The 21,756-nt window shown below is 44.5% G+C and overlaps 1 protein-coding gene across 3 annotated transcripts in view; it reads left to right on the forward strand.

Moving 5' to 3' along the window:
• SETBP1 (SET binding protein 1) overlaps nt 1-21,756 on the forward strand; it is a 359,668-nt gene that overhangs the window by 11,898 nt on the left and 326,014 nt on the right. For 2 of the 3 annotated variants that reach the window (XM_081263352.1, XM_081263354.1), the window contains exon 2: nt 9,062-9,718. In XM_081263352.1, coding sequence (XP_081119478.1) covers nt 9,233-9,718 — 486 coding nt within the window. In that variant the 5' untranslated portion in view covers nt 9,062-9,232. Of the gene's footprint in view, nt 1-5,187; nt 5,307-9,061; nt 9,719-21,756 lie in introns of those variants that run through there. The other variant, XM_081263353.1, reaches the window with a different exon arrangement.

Consider the following 21,756-nt stretch of genomic DNA (forward strand, 5'->3'; position numbering starts at 1 on the left):
CACTTGTACCACAGCCTCACACATACATGAGCAATTTCTTGTGCTATGACATTAGAATGACTACAACTTCACCAAGTGATAGAAGAAAATTCAGCTTCATTATAGTCTTATGGGACCACCATCTTATATGTGATCTATTATTAACCTAATTGTTACTCAGCACATTGCTGTATCTGGATTCAGCTGTGGATCTGGCACAGGTAGTATGTGCCCTTGAGAAAATTATTAAGCTCACAGGATTTTCATTTCCATATCTGTACACCGAGGGCAGAATTTTCTGCATCATAGGGCTGTTGGAAGGGTTAAATAGATCATGACTATGAAGGGTTCAGCCTAGGCCATTAGAACTATTTACCTCCTTTTCACTGCATGTATGCGGTTTGCATGACTGCATGGAGAAACACAGGCCAGAAACGGAGTGCCAAAGCCAGAGAGCTCCTGCAAACCTGCGGACTGGCCTGGCCAGTACCATAGAGATCTTTTCCCAGGAGCCAGTCCCAAGGCTCATGCTGTTGTGTTCTGGGTTCCCAGAGGAGGCACTGTTTTTGTAGCTGGAGCTTGGTTAATAGACAGTGTGCCCCACCTCAGGGCTCAGAGGTTTCATTCTGCTTCTCTCTCTAGCATGGAGACTCCCAAACACAGGAACTGATGCCATATGTTTAGTTGTGTTCAGCTCAGTCAACCCAGCCAGGCAGAGCTTCCGAACCAGCAGGAGCCAATAAAGAGGGGGAGGAACCAGCCCTGCCTGTGAGGGGCTCCTCGTTGTCAAGCCAAGGAGACAAGGCTTTATATTCAAGAATGCAGGCTGGAAGGGGACACAAAACTCACCTCGTGCTACCTCCTCATTCTCCAAATGAAGAGGGAGGACTTGGGAGAAAAAGTAACTTCCCACAGCCATCCAACTCCAAGTGGCAATGCAGGGTATTGAACCTGGAATTCCTTTCAGAACCTACTATTATTTCCTCCATAAGAACAAAAGAGCAATACTCAAATAATAGCAGAAGACTCAAGGTAACAGGTACAAATTAAGCTAGCTGTGTGTGCTTCCCATGGTGCATGGAAAGGGAGGAGGTGGCTTTCCAAGCCCTGTCCCTCAGGGCTTTACCTGGGATCTGAGAAAAGAAGGCAGCCCTTAACCAGATGCTAGCTTGGCTGACACAGACTATGCAAGTAATTCAAATCTAACAAAAAATGTGAGTACTTACTAAGGTGATCCCAGTATGTTCTTTCATAATTATTATCTCATTTAATCTTCAATTACTTCTCAAAACAGCCCTTGGGGTAGGATTATTACCCAATTTCCAAATGAGACTTGAACAGATTAACAATGTCTCTCAAGAACACAATTACTAAGTGGGAAAGAGAGGCTAAGTAATCTAATCCTATGACATTAAGTCCGTGCTGCTTCCCTTCCTCTTTGCAAGGAGAAATATGACTTGGGCACTTGGTTGGACAGCGAGTCTGTGTGTTCACTGGGCTCTGAAGCACGCAGAGACTCATTTAGAACTGGGCTCCTTCCTTTGTGGAGTTCCTGGGCTGGTGGGCAAGGTAGACAATTGAGTGAAAAATTGAAACACAGTTTGTCAGATGCTTTTGAGAAAATGTCCAAGGATGTGAGAACCACACCGTGTGTGTATTGTGTGTGTGTGTGCACGCGTGCGCAAGAGGAAGTGGTGCTCAGGGTGGGCTCAGCCAGTCTCCATGCAGGAGGTGAAACTTGACCCAATTTTTGAAAGGTAACTTAGAGTTAACCAAGTGGAGAAAGGAGAAGGGGCAGGCCAGCCAGAGGAACCAGCAGGGAATCGTATACAGTGGTGGTCATCAGTGAAGCTGAGAATTCAGTGGGTGAAGGACTCGGGAGTTCTACTTGGAGGAGGTAGAATGTGATCTGCAAGGTACCACACAGGTATGTAGTGTGGGAAAGGTCACTGAGTAGGCGCTTTGTCCTTCACTTTAAAGAGCTGACATATTTGCAGTGTCAGGGAATGACAGTGCAGAGCTGTGCTTGCCCTTGCTGACTAAGAGCCAGGTAAAGGTTGGGTCATTTGATCCATTTGCCAGTGTTGATGGAGCATTTATCCTGGGTATTCTGCAGCAGGGAGGGTTTTAAGAAGCATCTCTCGGAGCCGGAGCCATAGGCACCTGAGTCATACAGAGTCTGGCTGGATCTGGACGTAGCCTTTTGCTCAGCATTCACTGGAGTATCTCTGCATGTATCAGGGCCAGGCCCTGGGGATACCGTGATGAGCCAGTTACAGGTCCTTCCCTCCAGGGCTTTCCATCTAGTGGGGGAGGCAGCGTTAAACCAAGAATGGCACGAGAATTCCATTACATAGCTAGTGCTAGGAAAGATCCGCTCTGCGGTACAAAGGCAAAGAACACAGAGTCCTGACCTGAGTCGTAAAACTCAGAGAAGAAACATTTGACCTCATTCTGAGTCATGAAGAGGCGAGAACTCAAGGGGAGAGGAGGAGGATTCCAGGTGCATGCAGAGTCACCTGAAAAAGCCACCGTGACTCCCACCTTAGTATCTGAGCAGACATTAAGAGATGAATAGTCAGCCACCCCCAAAGCCAAAGTCAGACAATCTTGACGGAATCTGAGAAGGCATTTTTGTAACTACAGGTCAGTGAGCGTAGGTTGAGAACACAACTGGTTCCCCGTGTATTTAGGCAGGCAGGATCACACTCGGATCTTTCATAGTACTTACAACCCCCTCCCCGATCAGAAGTTCACAATTCACAATTTCTGGGGCAGGAGATGTGGTTCAATAGTAGAGCACCTGCTCAGCATGCACACTGATCCCCAGCAACAAAACAACAAGAAAAACAAAACAACCAGAAAAATCGAAACACCAACAAAACAAAGAAAGAAATTCACTGTTTCTGTCAACTAGAAAAATCATGGATCTTCTGGGCTACTGCACAGGCAACTTTAATAACAACAACTAAGGACTGCCCCTCCCTACATCACACATATTCTCAAAGGCTTCAGCTCTCAAGGAACAAATGAGCAGTACTGGAGGTGGCACTGGGGAGGAGTGAAGGCAGGGCCTTGACTTTTAGGAGACCTTTTGCACCCCGCAATCTTTCTTGACCCTGCCCATCCTCCTCTCAGGGGCTCCAGGCCTTTCCACCCCAGCTTGCTCCTCCTCCTTACTTTAGGCTCCTTTGGGGTCATGATTCTTCCTGTTGAAGGTGCCATGTGGCTTTTTTAAAATTCTTATTTTCCTATTACTGTAATTCTGACTTTCCCCAAATCCTGCAGGTGTTTCTGGGGAAGGATCAAAGGTGACAAGGGGAGGAATGAGGCAGAGGACTCTTCCTGGGTTTTGCGTTTACCTCCTGGGAGGTGCATGTCTTATTATTCTTATTACTTATCTTTAAATAAGAAGCAGAGCTCACCTGTCAGAGACATCAGATAAAAGCTATCACCTAATAAGCAAAGTCAGGAAGGCTTTTTTTTTTTTTTCATTTTGTTGATGAAATACTAAGGCTGAAAGAATCCTTGCTCCTAAGAAGTGGGATGGGGCCCAGAATTCATTTCATGTGACTCTTGTTGAAACCAAGGGCTTTGCCTATTTCTACTGTATTATCCCTTTGGAGAGTAGCGTGCCCGTGGATAGTGCCTGGGGAAGATAGGGGAGGTGGATGATGCTGGCGAATCCAGCTTGAGTGGGTTGTTTCATTCATTAATTCGGTCAATCTACATTTCTTTAGCCCCTGTTATGTGTTGGCCACTGCGCTGGGCGTTGGGATGACACAGATGGACAAAGTGCCTTTTCTTAAGAGACTCACAGTACTGCAGTAAGGAGGAATCCTTTTAAATATACAACAAGACCATGGTGTGGTGAAGACACTGGATAGGATTAGTGTGTCAACCAAAGTCTAAGGCATTGGTTCTCAGCCTTTGGCCTGTCAGAAGCATCTGCAGAACGTGGGGAAATCCAGAGTGTGGGCCCCATGGTGCAGCCCTGATTCAGTACGTGAGGTTTGAGAATTTGTATTTCCACCAAGCTCCAGGATAAGTAAGAATTCCCCAGGCAACAGGTGGAGATATATTTTTAGACTAGGAAAAAGAAAAAAAAATCTCCCATCCTGCAGATATGGAGGGAAGGGAGGATATACTCTTTGGGACTCCTTTGGATGTGAAACACATTTATCCAAGCAGGATTCTCCTGGCCACTGAAACAAATAGCTTTGTAGGTTCAAACTATGCAATTTGAAGTGTTCCCATAGGTCTGTGGCTGTGCAGGATAAAATTACAGAGTGTTCAGAATGAAAGAGATATGGATCCCTCCCCAGTCATTGCTGATGACAAATTAGGATAAGGTGCTCAGAGTGGCTTGTCTAGCATCTCACTGCCATGAACAGCAGAGACAGGAGAATAGACCAAGTTTCTACTCCTGCCCTTGGGTTCTTTCCAAAAACTCTGCTACTTCCTTACCCTTTCTGATTTCTTGGGGTCTTCTAAGCACCTATTTCCTTTTTTTTTTTTTTTTGGCTTTTCATTTATTTTTTATTTTTTTTTATTGGTTGTTCAAAACATTACAAAGCTCATGACATATCATCTTTCATACATTTGATTCAAGTGGGTTATGAACTCCCATTTTTACCCCAAATACAAGTTGCAGAATCACATCGGTTACACATCCACATTTTTACATAATACCATATTAGTGACTGTTGTATTCTGCTACCTTTCCTATCCCCTACTATCCCCCCTCCCCTTCCCTCTCATCTTCCCTCTCTACCCCATCTGCTGTTATTCAATTCTCTCCCTTGTTTTTTTTTCCCCTTTCCCCCCACAAACTCTTCTATGTAATTTTGTGTAACAATGAGGGTCTCCTTCCATTTCCATACAGTTTCCCTTCTCTCTCCCTTTCTCCCACCCCACTCGTCTCTATTTAATGTTAATCTTTTCCTCATGCTCTTCTTCCCTGTTCTGTTCTTAGTTGCTCTCTTTATATCAAAGAAGACATTTGGCACCTATTTCCTAAGCAAGTTTTACTGTTCCAGAGCCTCCACTCTGCCCTGCAGGCAGCTATGAAAGGGTTAACTTTTGTTGGACTGGAGGCCTGAGCCAAGTACAGGGTGTCCATTGTGCGCCTCCCCCTCAGGAGGAGTCCCTGATTGCTGGAATGTGACAGGGCAAAGCATTTTCACCTTGCTTTGGCTTCCTCAGCTCTGAGTGTGTGCGTGCGTGCGTGTGCTCACACCAGTGTGTTGGCAGGGTCCCATCACAAGAGGACTGGCAGGTGTCTCCCAGGCCCACCCAAAGATGGAACTGTGAATTTCCGAAGGCAGGTAGGTGCTGGGGAGAAGGCAGAAGGAGAACAACAGCTTTGTGTGCTGCCAAAGTAAACAGACAGGTTAGGTTTCTTTGCTCTTTGCTTTTGAAAGCTTTTCTATTTTATTTTCTAAGGTGAGGGGCTCATGTAGACCCCGGACTGGATTCTTATCCTCTGGATAGGCAGGGAATTTGGCAGGGACTGCCTGGCTGGGTGGAGCTATGGTTGGAGAGGTTGGAACCATAGGACTTTGAATAGCTGTCAGGGGGCAAATTCATTTTCATTCAGAAGGAACTTCCTGAAACACTCAAAGTGCCAGCCCCTCACTGGGTGCTGAAGGGAAGGTGAGCATGATACAGTCACAGTTGGTCTGAGCTTGAGAATGAATTGCAGTGGAGTTACAAAAATAAGATTTGCGTGTTCAAAACACCTAGAAGACCATGCGAGACTGGTATTTAGTGGCAAACTATACAGCTGGGTGCAAGGTCAGTCAGGCCAGCGAGAGAGAGCTGTGGCTCAGAGTTGGCAAAATTTTGCCATTGAGAACTGAAGGTGTGAGCATGACCTGAAAATACAAGAGTGCTTGCAAATTTTTCATTTGCTCGTTCATTCCTTCTTGCAGCAGGCATATGCCAGGTGTGGCATGCAGCAGTGAAAGGGGATGTAAGAACTTATAAGAACTCTGTGCATGTAATGTTGTTGTGGAGACAGGTTTGAGTCGAGTACACAGTGCTAGTTGGTGGCTAATGAGCTCTGAGGCTGGCCTCTTATAGTGAGACTAGTCTAGAAGGTCTGGAATGGATTTGTTATCAATGGTTAGGATGATTTGAAACTGCATCGTTGTTTTATTTGTAGTATTTACTGTGAAAAACTCCCACTGCCCTGCTTCTGGTCCCAATCAATCAGAATCAGATTTCAGCAAGGGACCACATTTTCCTATGGCTCCTCTGTCATAACTATCATGTTCTCTTAATTGTGGCATGTGGATAGTCTTTCTAAAGAATAGCTTTGATATTGTTCCTTCTTCCCTCCTGACATCCCTTAAATGGCTTCCTATTAACTGTAAGATAAAATGCAAACTCATTAGCGTGGCTTCCAAGGATGTCCATGATCTGCCGTAAGCTTTTATTTGCAGCATATGTTTCTCTCACCGGTCCCTGTTTTGAGCCACACCCCTTAGCTGCCATTCGCTTTCTCCTTCCTGAACATAGTCATGCCTGGCCCTGACTTGTGCTGTCCCTTGTGTCTGCCCAGTCTGCTTTCTTTCCACTCCACCTATGAAAAGCCCAAGTTTAAAGTCAGGTCTTGAGCTTTCCTTGAAGACTTCCTGTGCAGTTTCATATCAACCTGCACCTTGCTCAAGTGGAAAACTCAAGGTTTTTGCTTCTGTCCTTTATTATGTTTACATATTACAATCTGCTCTGTTTAGAAGGAAAGACATTGTCTTTTCAATGTATCTAAAGATCATGATTTGAAGAGAAGTGAAAAAAATGTTGAATTTTATTATTTTTTTTTTTTGTGGATCTTTTACTACTTGAGTTTTATAGTTTCATCTTCTACATCTAATTAATTACTGACATAATGTTGAGCATAAGAAATGTGAAAGTAAATAATTTTAAATAGTAGATTCTTCCTTAATAATATCTGCACTTCTTACCCTCACCCATCCTTCTATAATTTAGGTTTTGCCTTCCTTTATCTTTAAACAGCATCAGCCACATACATCCCCCTACTCTGGTTTGAAGGTCCAAATGGATTTAATTTAAGGAACTTCTTATAAAGTGTATGCGTCACCTTTGGCCCTGACCCAAGAATACCTTTATAGGCAAGGACTAGGGAATTCAATATAACATTAGTGATTCTTGCCAAAAGGAATGAACCTTGAACATGACTACCATTATAAAATGTGGCTTGCAGTTTGCATGGATCTGGGAGCAGCAGGGACATGGGATGAGTAAGGATGAGAGAGATCTGCCAGACACTCTATCTTGACAAGCAGGCATCTTGTGTTCTAAGGGATCTTAATGTCTGCATCAGCCACTGTGGTACCCGTCACTAGTAAGACAGGCCTCACTGACTATTGACTTGCATTTGACTTTTTAAAAATTACAAAGATTTGGGGCAGGTAGGCAGACTAGTCTAGATTACATGAGGAATCTAGTAAGTAAAAGAAACAGCCAGTGTCATCTGATTTAACTGCCCCCACCCCAACAGGGGACTTGGTCTCGTTTGTGGCATGAGTCACCGGAGGCTGTACAGTATCTGTTGACAGCTCAATTGGAGGTGTGCATATTCTCACCAGGGCAGCCTCCTCTCTTCCAGAAAAACTATTCACTGGGTTTCCCCGTAAGTGGGAGCAGTGGTAACTGTGCCTTTCTGTAGGGCTGAGCAGTTTCCAGGAGCCTCCTGCACTTCGGGCTTCTCTGGGGAGAGGGTTCGAGTGAAAGCCCCAGCCACCTGGCCTCCCTGCCTGGCATCCTCTCAGGGCCTCAGCTGGAATATGCTGGTTCCACAGGAGAGGACATGTGCTGGGCTTTAGGTTTCCAGTTCTGGACTCTGCTAAATGAGTCTTTGAGACATTGCCAGCACGTTCGGGTGGGCATATTTGGGCTCAAAGGTAAAAATCTTAGATGTATAAAAATGTCTGCTACTGGAATCTGAGCGAGGGCTCAGGTGTGGAGGGTGGAAGGACAGGGTCTTGTGCAGCCCAGAGCTCTAGTTTGTCTTTTATAAGAGCAGGCTTTTGGATTTCCCTTTGGACTTTGCAATTATAAGGCTGAAACTGGCAATAGCAGGGCATGGGGTGAGTAAGAAGGAAGGATAGTTTGGCTGATTCTGTGATGACTTGGAGAGAGCCTGATTGCGTTTTTCTCTTTTCCTCTTGGAGGAAGGCAGAGTCCAAGATCCTGGGGGGAGTCCTGACACTTCTAAGGGCCTGTGAAATGCTCCTTTTCTCTCTTTCTCTTGCTGCTTTGTGGATCTAATGCAACTGCATGTAAGGAACAAGAAAGGAAATTAAAATGGTCTAGGAAGTCTATTTTTGTCTAAATTGCAAATCTAAGTATCCTTCTTTTGAGTCAGTGGGAACGTTTTTTTTTTTTTTTGGAGTTTTGCATTAATCATAGTGTTATAAGTAATTTCCCATTGAAATCTTTTTGTTTTCCTCATGCAAGCCTCACACCTAAGCTTTGCATTTGTTTTAAGGAAAGGAGAAAAGTCTTTGCATGATTGAAATAATGCATAATGCAACATGAGAAAGAAAGAGCAATTCAGAGGTCAACTGCACATCCTCCCTGCAGCGGGTGGAAGCCTGGCCCTGACAGCGGGGGTTGTGTTCAGCTGTGCACCCTGTTCTGCACAGGGAAGTGGTATAAGCAGCCAACCAGCTGCGGTTCCCACAGACCCGAGCAACAGCACTTCTGACTTCCCTTCCGTCATGGTTGGTTTTGCTGGTGACTCAGCCAGCTGTGGCTTTGGTATAAGAAATCTCTAGGTTATTACTAGTTGGAGGACTCACCCTCTTATCTTTATTTCTTGGGCCTCTAGCCACAGAAATTAATAACAACCCATTATGAAGACATGTGTGAGTGTGTTTCTCCTTCTGCTCCAGAGGAATCCAATCTGGGCCTGTTCATATTCTGCTTGGATTTCTCTCCCATCATCTTTTTCTGATGCCATAGATAAGTGGGAAGATATTTCTGGAACTTGGATTGAGTAACTTTTGGGGTCATTCTCCTTCCTGCCATGGCTAATTGTCTCTCTGTGTCTCAGTTGCAGATCTGATCTCTTCAGAACACCTCACCGTGTCTCCGTACCTGGGACTCTGAACCTAGCAGCTGGACTCGTTTGTTCTTGGAATTTTGAGTGTCCCCTCTTCTCACCTTTTCCTCTTCTCTCTTCCCTTTCCCCCACCTGAGAACTCCTGAAGACTGTAGGATTGTCATGGAGTCCCGGGAAATCTTAAGCAGCACCCGGCAGAGGGGGGGCGAGTCGGAATTCCTGCCCGTCTCCTCTGCCAAGCCCCCGGCTGCTCCTGGCTGCACAGGAGAACCCTTGCTTTCTGCTCCAGGACCTGGGAAGGGCATCCCAGGGAGCGGAGATCGCATGGAACCAGAGGAAGAGGATGAACTGGGCTCAGGGCGGGATGTGGATTCCAACTCCAATGCAGACAGTGAGAAATGGGTGGCAGGCGATGGCTTGGAAGAGCAGGAGTTTTCCATCAAGGAGGCAAACTTCACTGAGGGGAGTCTGAAGCTGAAGATTCAGACTACCAAGCGGGCTAAGAAACCCCCAAAGAATCTGGAGAACTATATATGCCCACCTGAGATCAAGATCACCATCAAGCAGTCTGGGGACCAGAAGGTGTCCCGTGCTGGGAAAAATAGCAAAGCTACTAAGGAGGAAGAAAGAAGCCACTCCAAAAAGAAGGTAGGAAGTCTGGTCTTGTAGGTTTTTAGTTTGTTTCTCTCTGTTTTTGCCGTTTTAGCCCCAATTTCTTAAAAGTCTCTTTGTGTATTACTTATTATTATTTCTGAATCACCAGTCTCCTTATGGAATATTTAGGGCCTCCAGAATGAATGTCTCTAGTATGGTCTTGGTATAATATCTGGTTTATTATTATATCTTTAACTCACCTGGAAAAACAAAGAGGATAGAATTGTAATTTTGGAGCATCCTATTTATTACCTGGTAGCCAATTGGCTGGATCAGCCAAACCCTGACAAAAGTTTGTTTGTTTGTTTTGCTTTATTTACATTTGCATCTGGTTACATAGTTAAGAGTGGGATGATGAAAAACTGATCAATCAGAGCAATGAAGAAATGTTACAACTTCCGTTAAATTTCAATCATTAGTGATGTTGGTCTTTCTAAGATGAATGAGTCCCCTGACTGAAGAAATCCAGATTTCTTGGTAGCTGAGGCTCCAGCAGGGCAGAATCTTCATCCTGGAAGCCACTGATGAGTGTAGAGGTGGCACTTTAGAAGGCAGAGGGCAGTGATTGGCTCAAGTCTTTGTGTAGCACATCATGGACTTTAAAAGTTGGGTCATGAATGAACTTGTTTGGTTGTCATTTTCCTATTAAAGGAAAGTACGGATATGCAAGCCACTGGAGCTGGTTTGTGGTGTTGGTTGGGAATGGATGGGTCCAAGTTTCATTAATTTATCTTGGAAGTGACAATGACTTCCATTCCTGGGAAGGATGTGTCGCTCAGCTATGATAGCAGAGGACTCTGCCTTAGTATGGAAAGTTCTTTTTTTTTCAATAACTTGGCTCTGAGGACGGCTCTGAAAGATGCCCTTTGGCTGGCAGAGTTTGGGGGTTCTAGGTGGGAAGTGCTAGCCACTGACTTAGTCACTTTCCCCTGTCTTTTGGTCATTTATGTGGCCTTTAGTCAGGGTGGACTAGATGGTGCCAATGACAGGACCACTCAACTTTTAGCCATCCATGGTCTTTTAAGCTCTGGGATAGTTATTTTCAATAAAACCACTAGAAATAATATTAATCCTTTAGTGTAAGACTGCGTCATTCTTCATGTCAGGTGTTTGGACAGATTTGTTGCATTTAAAATCCAAATGCATAGCCCAGAAGAAACTTTCTAGGGTAACTAATTCCTCACGGTATGCCCAATAAACCTGTTCAGGTTTTAAAACTGAAAATACTGCATTCAGGACGCTCCCTCTCACATCCTGGAAAACCAGGATAGTTGGCTCCCCTACTATAACATTTTGAAACACAATCTTTAGAGATAGACTTGTTTTTCCAGGGCAAAGAGATGGTGCCTTCCACTCCCCACATTACAACTTTGTAGTGATTTCTGGGTTCTCTTAAAAAAAAAAAAACAAAAAAACAAAGGTTACCTTGACACATGCAGAAACTTTTGAGATGCTTACAAGAAGATGCCATAGGCTCTATTTAGGAAGTGAGGCATTGCTGGAGAGATTGGATGCTTTAGCTTTGAAAAAGAATATTTTTGATTCTGGCCACTGAGATGACCAGGTCTTTATGTGTTGTTGGATTCTTGTGTGAGGGGGAAATCTTGGAATCTGTTACTTTTGGGGAACATTTTCCATCCAATCCTCATCAGTGCTAGATTTTGAGCAGAGCCCATGGTTTTGGTTATGTAAACCCAAATTATGACACCATAAAGATAATAAGTTGTCCTGATTGGGTATGGCACCATAAAGATAATAAGTTGTCCTGATTGGGTATAACTTTCTTTAAAGTCACAGATTGTTCCCAAATGGCGTCTTCTGCCCATTGGAATGCCTCAGATTAATGTTTTGGAATTTGTGACATAAAGATAACTTCAAAGCTGAAATGTGCAGTGGACTGAAGTTCTCATATCTGATATCCTCAGCCTGCTAAAAACCCACTAAAAATCTAGGTGCCGTTTAGGAACTTTATTGGAAAAGAGAGATAAAATTGTTTATTTGACTATGTGATTTGCCAAGTAAACATTTCTATTCCTAAGCAATTGGAGGGAGTGGAAAAGAAGAAGGAGAAGAGCTATATTTCAATATACAATGTTATTTTGTGATGATGTTGTGATGGAAATATCTTACAATTTTTTTATATGGCTAGAAGCTTGCTTCATATTGTGTATTTCCATCCTTCCTCCATTTATTTATACCTCAGGCTGTTGCTTTCCAGAAATGAATGAATAAAGTTATCAGCATGGAGTCATAATTACTTGATAGATCATCAGAACCTTCTCTGGTCTCTATTGGATTAGAATGTTCACTTTATCACCCTTTAAATTCTGTTGTTTTGCAACCGGAAAGTAATCAACGCTGAAGGTGAAACTTGGTCTACCATCTCTATGGAAAAGTTCAGTAGCATGAGCTTGAACAATTTGTACAAATGGGAAGTATGTGATCAGTTAATATGGATAGAGAAAACACAAAGAGGAAATTTTGTAAGTAACAGTTCATCATCTGACCCTGAAATCAAGGCTTCTGGATCTTTTCAATGAAGTGAGCCTGCTTTTGAAGAAGCACACAGGGAGTGGCCCCTGGGAATCAACTCCCATGATAGCTCCTAGGAAGGAGGCCCTGTTGAGCTGGCCCTTGAGCTGTTTGGGATTCTTGCTTGGGAGTCATCAGCACATATGTGCTGGCGTAGACAGGGGGTGGCTGACTACAGCGCATGGTGCTAAATCCAGCCCCCTTCCTGTTTATGTACAGCCTACATGGAAAGAATAATTTTTACATTTTTAAAAGACCAGAAGAAAATCCGAAGAAGAATAATATTTTCAAATATGTTATACTTATATGAAATTCAAATTTCAGTGTCTGCAAATAAAGTTTTATTGGAGCAGAGCCAAGTCCATTTTGTTTACATTTTGTCTACAACTGCTTTTGAATGGAATAGCAGAGTTGAATAGTTGTCACCAAGACCCTATGGCCTGCAAAGCTTGAACTATTTACCATCTGGCTCTTGTAAAAAATGATCATCAACCCTTCTCTTAAGGGAAGGCATAGAGTTTTAGGATAACAGCAGTTTTATCTTACTTTGTTTTGTTTTTAATGATTCAGCTTCCAAGTTTGGAGGCTGGGAGAAACTGGGTGTTACTGTGTGTGTGTGTGTGTGTGTGTGTGTGTGTGTGTGTGTGTGTGTTTAAGTGAACCAATTAATTTTGTTCATATGATTGTTTGACAGCCTCCAGCAAAGACAACTTATGTTGAATCCCACATGATTTTCCTTTTCATTGGTTTTTGTAAAAAGAAAGCTCTGTGGGAAAATGTTAGTATGACTTACATATCACAAACTAGTTCTCTGCTAAGTTAACTCCAGTTATATGTGGTCTGCAGCTTTGGAGTGAAGGGGTATTCATCTGGCATCCTCTAAGTCTTTATTCCAAATTTCCATCTCAGGATTAACCCTCCAAACTGGAGAGGCATTGCAGATATTCAGGGAGCATGCACATTTTAAATGGTAGGCTGTAGGGACAGACCCATGAAAATGCCACCTTACTAGCTCAGGGACGCATGGATTTTTCTAACTAGGGTACCAGTCTCCTCCTTTGGTAGGAAATTAGGATGGCAATTGAGATCCTCTTTGGGAGAGGGTTTATGATGAATGGATTAACATAGGGCATGAAAGAAGCATTTGGTAGGAAATAGAAGCTGAAAAGAGCTCAGAAAATACTTCAGGGCTTTGCAGATGAACTGTACACGTGCATCTTGTTCTTTGCATCTTAAACTTACTTAGGTAAGTTCCAGAATAACTTATGCTTATTCTAATTCCCTTCTGGGTCAGTCAGTGAATACAGCAGAGATAATGAGGATGCTTATCTATAAGCAAGTGCCGGTACCAAAAAGAGAGCATAAAAAGTTCTAGCAGTGACAGTGTTTTGAGGATGTCCTCAGCTGGGCAGAACTTGGTAGCTCTTCTTCTTCTTGAAGACTATGGTAGCTAGTTTCTATAGCAAGAGATGGGGAGGAGGACCTTGATGGGGTTTGGGGAATTTGGATGTGCAGTGTAACCTTGCCAAAGTCCGGCTTCTTCATCTGCCAAATAGAGATGGTACTTTCTCCTCAATGGAAGATTTTAGGAAAAATAAATAGCTAATTTTCTTCTGCTGTGAGCACAGATCATAATAACAGACTTAGTTTATTCAGCTGTATGGTAGGCCTTCTGCTAAATGTTTGACATATATTCACCTTCTCAATTAATCCTTACAACAATCCTGCTGGGTGGATATTATTTATTTACAGATGATGAAATTGAGGCTTAGATTGCTCTAGAGGAGCAAGAGCCAGACTGGGCAAGGTTTGTCTTTGAAGCTAATTCTGTTAAGACTACAAAAATAATTCCGGTCCTTGCACTCTGTAAAAGTAAATGACCACTGGAAGGTAAGGATTACTGGAGTGTGTCTGCCACACTTTCCCACCTTAGCTGGAGAGTTTGCATCATAATCTGACACATTTTCCTTAATTCCAAGAGTTTCAGGGTGTTTGAGGGGACTCCAAAGCCAATGACTTAAAATCTTATTTTTTTCCTTTATAGGGTTTATAATTTTTGTGTGTGTGTTTGTGGTACTGGGAATTACACCCTGGGGTGCTTTACCAATGAATCATATCCTCAGCCCTTTTTATTTTTTTTATTCTGAGACAGGGTCTCACTAAGTTGCCCAGGCTGACCTTGAACATGGGATCCTCTTGCCTCAGTCACTAGAGTATCTGAGGTTATAGATATGCACCTACCTTGCCAAGTTTAGAAAATTTATTTATTTTTGACAAAACCACAACTTCTGTTTTATTTCTTTGAACTAATTTTCCCTCCTGGCTAGCTCTATTGGGAGAAATCATCTCCTCCAGTAGCAAGGACTTCCATCTCTGTCCATGAAGTATCTGTTGAAGTTGGAGACATAGCTCAGGATTTGTCCATGGCAACCCCATTTAGCCATTTTTGTGTCTATGGGAAGATCCTTGAGTCTGTTCTGAGTGCAGCCCTCTCTTGGGAAGTGCAATAAGTCCTGCCTTTGTTTACTCAGTCTTGAAGTAGCATCTTCTTTGTAAAGTATGGATAGGAAAAAGATTCTTCAGGCTGTAGATGGAAAGCAAAGCTGGTGTCCGACTGCAGAAAGTGAGGAATGTACAATGAAATAATGGGTTGGATTTAATGATGTAATAATGAGATTGTTCAGCAGGCTTCAAACTGGGGATAGGAGGTGGCTGGGGATCTGAGATTTGGTGCAGGGGATCTTACAATGGGAGAGACAGGAGGGAGCCTTTTGGAAATACAGTTGTCAGCAAGGAGGGACTCTGTGGTTATCCATTTTTCCTGGAGGGTATTGAGTGGCACATTCCTCTCTTGACCCTTTATGGTTGTAGCAGTTTGGTACACCAAGTCAGTGACAAGGAGTCATTGGGTGGGTGTTGGGCAGGAGGTGAGAGGTGGCTTGCTTCACTGATGACTCATTTTGCCTAACCTCTGGCCTCTGCACCCAGAGTAGTCCCTCCTCTACACTTGTGGGTGGCCCTACCCATTCACCAGCAAGCCTCTCACCCTCCTTGTGGCTCAAGTGATCTTGCTTGTCATTGTTTTGCCCATCAGTTTCTGGTCACTCTTTGCTGTGTCAAAGGCTTGGCTTCCGTTCTTCTGGGGCTAGGAATGTGGTGCTTCCAACTCCCGAGCATCTGAACTTTGTCCTCCATGATGCTTTCACCAGGTCAAGAGGGCAGGTCTTTGCCAGCATTTCTTCACAAGAAGCTGGATTCCTGCTCCTGTTTAATTTAATTTCTTTTCTGGAGAGATTTAAAGTTTCTTTCAAAGCAGGACATTCCTATTTATTCATCAAAGTGCCTGGAAATTTTGTTTCCTAAATAGCTTTTCTGTCTGGTTATTTTATAGCTAAAGCAGCATGCAGGAGGGTGAATGACCTTTTCAGTGAAGTATTAGTCTCTCCAGGGCAACAGGCACCATTTGACAGGTGGAGCTGAAAAAGCCAGGGGAACAATGTTGGACGCAGAGATGGCAGCCCTGGGCACCAGCCCTGCCTCTATTATTAATTCCAGGGAGAAGGCTTGAGGTCCCTGGGTCTCTTTCTACAAGTTAAAGAAAAAGGAGAAGGAGAGGAAAAATGAAAATAAGAAGAAAAACAACAGATTTTGATCTCTAAGGCCTTATTTCTGTTCTCAGTACTAGAAACATTAGAAGCCACCCTATTGGAGGGACTGGGGAGGCTGTCTCTTTAACACCAGTTACTCTAAAATTGATACTTAACCCCTCTTTGGACCCATTTTTACATCATCATATTGTTTCCTTTCTGCCCAAAATATCAAAATTCTTGAGATCATGGGAGTGAGTACCAGAGTTGAGCTTAAAAAGTAGTGAGATTTACCCAAACTGTGTTCCATGAAGATATTCTAGTGTTTTTTTAGAGCTGTCCCCACCCCAAGCTTCTTGGGTTGGTCTTTCTTCCTTCCTAGGTTAGGGATCTTCTGGGAGTTTGAAACACTGACCTGGCTTGTTTCCTCTTGGTTTTGGTATTCCCTTGCCAGTTGTTCTCAGGACTTTCATTGGACATTCTTTGTGAACTCTGTGCCATTGAAGATCAATCTGGCAGGGAAGTATGTTCTGTGGACAGTCATTCACTCCCTAGGTGTGGCCAGCGTGCTCCCTGCAGGACCCCCCAGGTGAGGAGTGCAAGGTGTGTTGGAGACAGACTCTCCTCTGAGAGGAGATGGGAACTGGGATCCTCCATTCTGCAACGGGCTCCCCTCTGCCCTGGCTGGAGAGATCCTGCAGTAGAACTTGGCCTCCTTTACTTCCTGGCTCTGCACAACCTCAGGCAAGTTACTCAGCCTCTTGAAGACCTTTCCTGACTGCATGAAAATCAAGGGTACAGCAGCACTCATTGTCACTGTCATTGTGAAGATCAAAGTGTCTTTTGGGCACTTAGGACAGCCCCCAGGCAGCATGCTGCACTGATTCCTGTCTTCTATCTCTGTGTCTCTTCCTTGGTCAGGGCACAGAGCAGGCACACAGGGACCTGCATAGTGCTAAGTGACAGCTAGGGCAGCCTCAGTGTCCGGGATGATGCCTACCCCAGTGTCCATTAGTAGAGCAAACCACTGAATTAAATCTGTTTTTTTTTTTCTTTTGTCTTTTTTTTTTTTGTGTGTGTGTGGTGGTAGTGTTGCGGATTGCTTATGTGGATTTATTTAGAGATGTTCAAAGGTCTTTTCATCTCTGTGGTCATTTCTCTCTCAAGCTAGGATTACTGCTGAGCACAAAGGATGACTCAAAATGAAAGTTTCAAAGTGATGTCAGAGGAACCACCAAGTGGGGTTCAGCTGGCATCTACTGGCCTCTGCAGAGTGGCCCCCACCTCCACCACTGCAGTTCCACCCCCTACAGAAAGGCCTCTCCTTTCTACATCTCCAGTGGACCTTCAGTTGCATTTCCTCTTTTATTTTTAATAAAAGGCAAGAGAAACAATCTCCTCTTGCCCTGCCCCCAACCCCCATCCGCTTCTGATTGCTGCAGGTTTAAGTCAAAAAAACATCCCATCTTCAAAGTTCAACCCAGAGAACATCCCACGACATCGCCCACCTGCCTTGCTTGTTCACTACACATGAGGGGCTTTGGCCAGGAAGCTGTGGGCTCTGACTAGGGCAGGGAGCCCAGGGAGGTGGCCAGGAGGTTCTCGGAGCACAGGCCAGAGACCTTGGTTCAGGCTTCTGACAGCATTAAGTAAAAAAAAACAAACAGCACAAGGCATTGAAATCTTGCACTTCAGGGTATTTTCTTTATCCATGATAAAGTTAAAATTTGTGTTATAATTTGCATGGGGCCAACTGGTTGGGAGTTGAGTTTCAACTTGCATGGCCCTCAGGGTAACTTGTCATGGTGGGAGGTGATGGGGTTCTGGGCATTCCCCACAAGGAGAGGAAGTCGGTGGCCAGAGGGAGAGAGCCTGTCAGAGGAGCAGGAAGGACTTAGTAGAACCAGGTCCCCAGGAGGTCTAGGGACAAACACCATGCTGATTCAGTCTCACTGTATTATGCCGAGTGTGCACAGGAGTCTGAATATGTACTGGCTGGTGAGGCAGACAGCCCCTGGGCAAACTAAGGCTGCCATCCATTGGGATGTGCCACAACAGGACAGTCAGAGCCCTGCATTGTAGGAAGTGCCAGGTGTGTCATTGCGAGGGCTCCTTCCCACCTTCCATGCATCCTGGGGTATCGTACCCTGTGCTGGCAAGGACCCTCTCCCACCCATTTCTCTCTGAAGTCCCAGGTTGTTGGTTTCTGCTCTTTATCTTGCTCTTTGCCCCTCCTTCCCAGAGCCAATTTCCCTCCCCTCCTCTCCGCCTGTGACCTCACCAGGGGAAACAGTGGAGGCCTTTATTTACTCTGGGAAAGTCTGAGCAGTTCCCACCTTGTGAGGCCAGTTGATAATCATCGTCAGTATCAAATGCAGATTGCTTCACTGTGTTTTCTAGACCTCATTTATCTCATGTTTTTCTCCCCAGGTGGTCATTTATTTATTTATTTATTTAGCCTTCCGGGAGCTTCTAGCCAGCTTCCTAGTAAGGAATAGGAGGTGAGCGGTGCGTAGGACTTTCTCAAAAGGAGGTACACAGTGGCTTTGGCCTTGAATATAGGTCACAGGGCCTAACCCATAGAAAGTTACCACTTACAGATAGACATTTGTCCAGGGGTGTGGTAGCCCTCGGTGCCAGGTGGGTGAGTGGTGAATGGGAACCCAGCTCAGGCATTTCAGCACGTTTCCTGACAGGCTCTTGGTGGATCACCAGTGTAGTTAGAGGGGCTCTGGGTGTACAGTGGGACTTTTTATGATCTCGGCATCTCTGTCCTTTCAGGGGAACAAGTGCTGTCACTTAAATAACTGGCAGGTCAGTGTGTCTGGCGGGGCTTTGAGTGCTACTAGATCTTAAGGGAAATCAAGGCTGGGAGTCCAGAAAAGCATCTGAGAGTGAGGAGCTAAGTCCAATGAGGACAGAGGCTACACTTAGGTACCAGGTCAGAAGGTGAGGATGGCTGATAACAAAAGTTCAGTTCAAAAGAATAGCATGGGTCCACCACCGAGCCACGTTTGGAAAACCATGGGTATCACTGAAGGTGAGAAAAGTCTCTGGAAGTGTCCATGAGCAGCTCTGTTGAGCGGAACACACCTTCCCAAATCCCTAGTGCAGTGATTTGGCTGCTGGTCAGAAGTCCTCAGTCCTGCTTCTTCTTGAGGCTGCTCTTCACTGTATTGTACTATGGTCATCTTCTCTCAAGTACAAGTATTTCCACTTCCTGAAAGTGTTCTTTGGATCTCTAATGCCAAATCACCATGTTTCTTATGCTAGGAATACTGGTTTGCCAGTGTCCCGCCTAATAGGCATAGCTAGAGAGTGCTCACGGAGCATAGTGCAATACCAGGAAGTGGTCTGGCCTATGGAATGCCAGGGCATTATAACCTCCTCTGTCACAGACAAAATGCCCCTATTAACATGTTTCTCTTCTATACCAGCTTTCTGGCAACTTTGCCATTGTTGATGTGCACTGAAATTAAGTTCAAGGAAACCCTCCAAATTAACATTGACTTATGCTACTTTTTGATGGTCCAAACCATAACTTCCTGCCTTCAGTGGATTCTCTGGGCCAAAATTCAAGTGTTTGCATTGTTATTATTATCATCTCTTTTCATACAATTCCAGGCAGAGATGTGAATCAATTATTAGTCAAGTGGTCTGGTTGGGGTCTAAGGAACTTCAGAGAACACTCAGACACCCTGGATGGTGCAGATGCCCATCTCAGTAAGATTCTTTTCTATGCATTGTTTAGCAAGACTTCATGAAACAAGATACTCTGCCATCTCTGAACCTGGTTTCTCCTCCCTGACTTCCTGTATCTGAAGGAAAAGACTGGTAAATGTATGTTGTCAAAGTCAAGATTTTCTTCTCAGTTATGCTGTAAGCTCTCTGAGGACAGGAATTATATCTTTGATCCATCTGACAGACTCAAATTTTACTTCCCTGGCTTAGATGCCACAAATTATTGTTAGTTCTCTGCCAGTGTAGGTAGTTCCCTGGAAAGTACCCTCTCCATCAAAACAGCTTCTGCCCTGTTGGCTCTGTGTATTGTGTTGCTTCTTTAGAAACATTTGAAAACTTTCCTCCCTCCTCCTTTCTGTGCTCGCATCCTCATACATTGTGGCAGGATTGAGGCACGGGAATTCTACTGTATCTACTGAGTTGTGCAGTGTGTTTAGCAGAAGGGGTGTATCTGCCATAGAAAGATCTTGTTAGGGAAAATTGATCTCAGGACATCTAGGGAAAAACCCAAGGCAGTAAATAAATTGTCAAAATATGTGTTTCAGATAATGCATGGTATGGAAAATTGATAGCAACCATCACATCTGCTTACCACCTTTACAAAGCATGCTCACATCTGCCCAACCGCTGTCTCTTTATGGTTTGTTCTTAGGATAGTTCAGTGCAGTAGCTGTTAATCCTCCTTGTTTTATAGACTGGGGAAACGGACTCTGAGGGTTTTCTTAATGGCTTGCCTGAGGTTGCAGTTAATTACTGGGTGGGGGGTGGTATTGAGTGTTCAAATCCTCAGGTACCCTGGTTTTTAACAGCAGGATGCTATCATTGGAAGAACCCATCCTCACCATCTTGCTGGTGCTGTTTTTTCATACAGGGATTCAACCCAGGGACAGTTACCCACTGAGCCACATCCTCAGCCCTTTTTTGTATTTTATTTAGAGACAGGGTCTCGCTGAGTTGCTTAGGGTTTCGTTACGTTGCTGAGGCTGGCTTTGAACTCATGATCCTCCTGCCTTAGCCTCCTGAGCTGCTGGGATTACAGGTGTGCGTCATCGTGCCCAGCTCCCTTGTGGGTTCATCTCTAAAGAGAGAATAGTTGAGTTCCTTGCAGCTCGCCCAGTTGTTCCTGCACTCAGACCGAGGTTGTGGGGTAATCCTGAGCCTAGCAGCTTCATCCTAGAGCCCCACAGTTCCTCTCTGGACCTCCCTCTCCTGCTGGAAAGCTCCAAAGGGCTCAGCGGCAGTGAGAGCTGGGATGAGAGGGGATGGACTGGTGGTGCATCACAGGGCTATGGGGTGCCAGGTCTTTGTGACTTAGTCCAGAAGTTATTTATAGATATTCTAAGGTGTCCTTGTTTCATATGAAAATGTACCAAAGGTCTCCTTCCAAGACTCTGTGGTGACCTGACTTGAGATTCCCAGAAAGATAGCTGTTCCAAGAGTTCCAGCACCCATTCTGCAGATTGCAAAGGAATCAGTGTTTTCTCATATTTAATGAGGGATTCATAATATATTCTTCTACTTCCATATACCATTTTGAAGATAATCCGAAAGAATGAGAGTAAAGAGGTTTTGAAATGCTAGGGGGCAGTGGAACTAGAAGATGCCCTTCTTTAGAACTATTCTGTAGTAGATTTCAAACAAACTATCGTCTCCAATTAAACTTTTCCATCATTTCGTACAGTGTCCTCTCTCTGCCCGAACTCTCTGCTCTGCTGTTAATAAAGCCCCCAGACGTGGCTGTGATGGACAACAGCTGCAGGTTGGAAGTGGTCAGCCGCCAAGCCCAGATACCCGCCACATGGTGTAATTGCCCTTTGTGAAATTCTGGGGTGAGAGGTCAGCCCTCCTCGCCTATCTTTGTCACTTCTCAGTCATCTGTATCCTGGTCGCAGTTGTGTTATCCCAGCATCCTTCCCTTATCCCCACCTCCCCCCCCCACCCCACCCCCGGCTCTTGGAGCCCAGGAAAAAACCATCTGCTGAGTTGGCTTTCAGAAGATTTTTTTTTTTTTAAATACCAATTTCCCTTTGTTCCGAGGCAACCTCCAATCAGGGCTGGTGTCTGCCGGGTTTGGCGAAAGGCTGGTATTGTGTTTCATGCTCCCGGAGGAAAGGTTGTCCACTTGCTTTTCTTTTTGATTCGATTCCCTGCCACTCTGCAGACAGTCAGAGG

This window comes from Spermophilus citellus (genome assembly GCF_964194105.1).
Source record: "Spermophilus citellus genome assembly, chromosome: 12".
Lineage (NCBI taxonomy): Eukaryota > Metazoa > Chordata > Mammalia > Rodentia > Sciuridae > Spermophilus > Spermophilus citellus.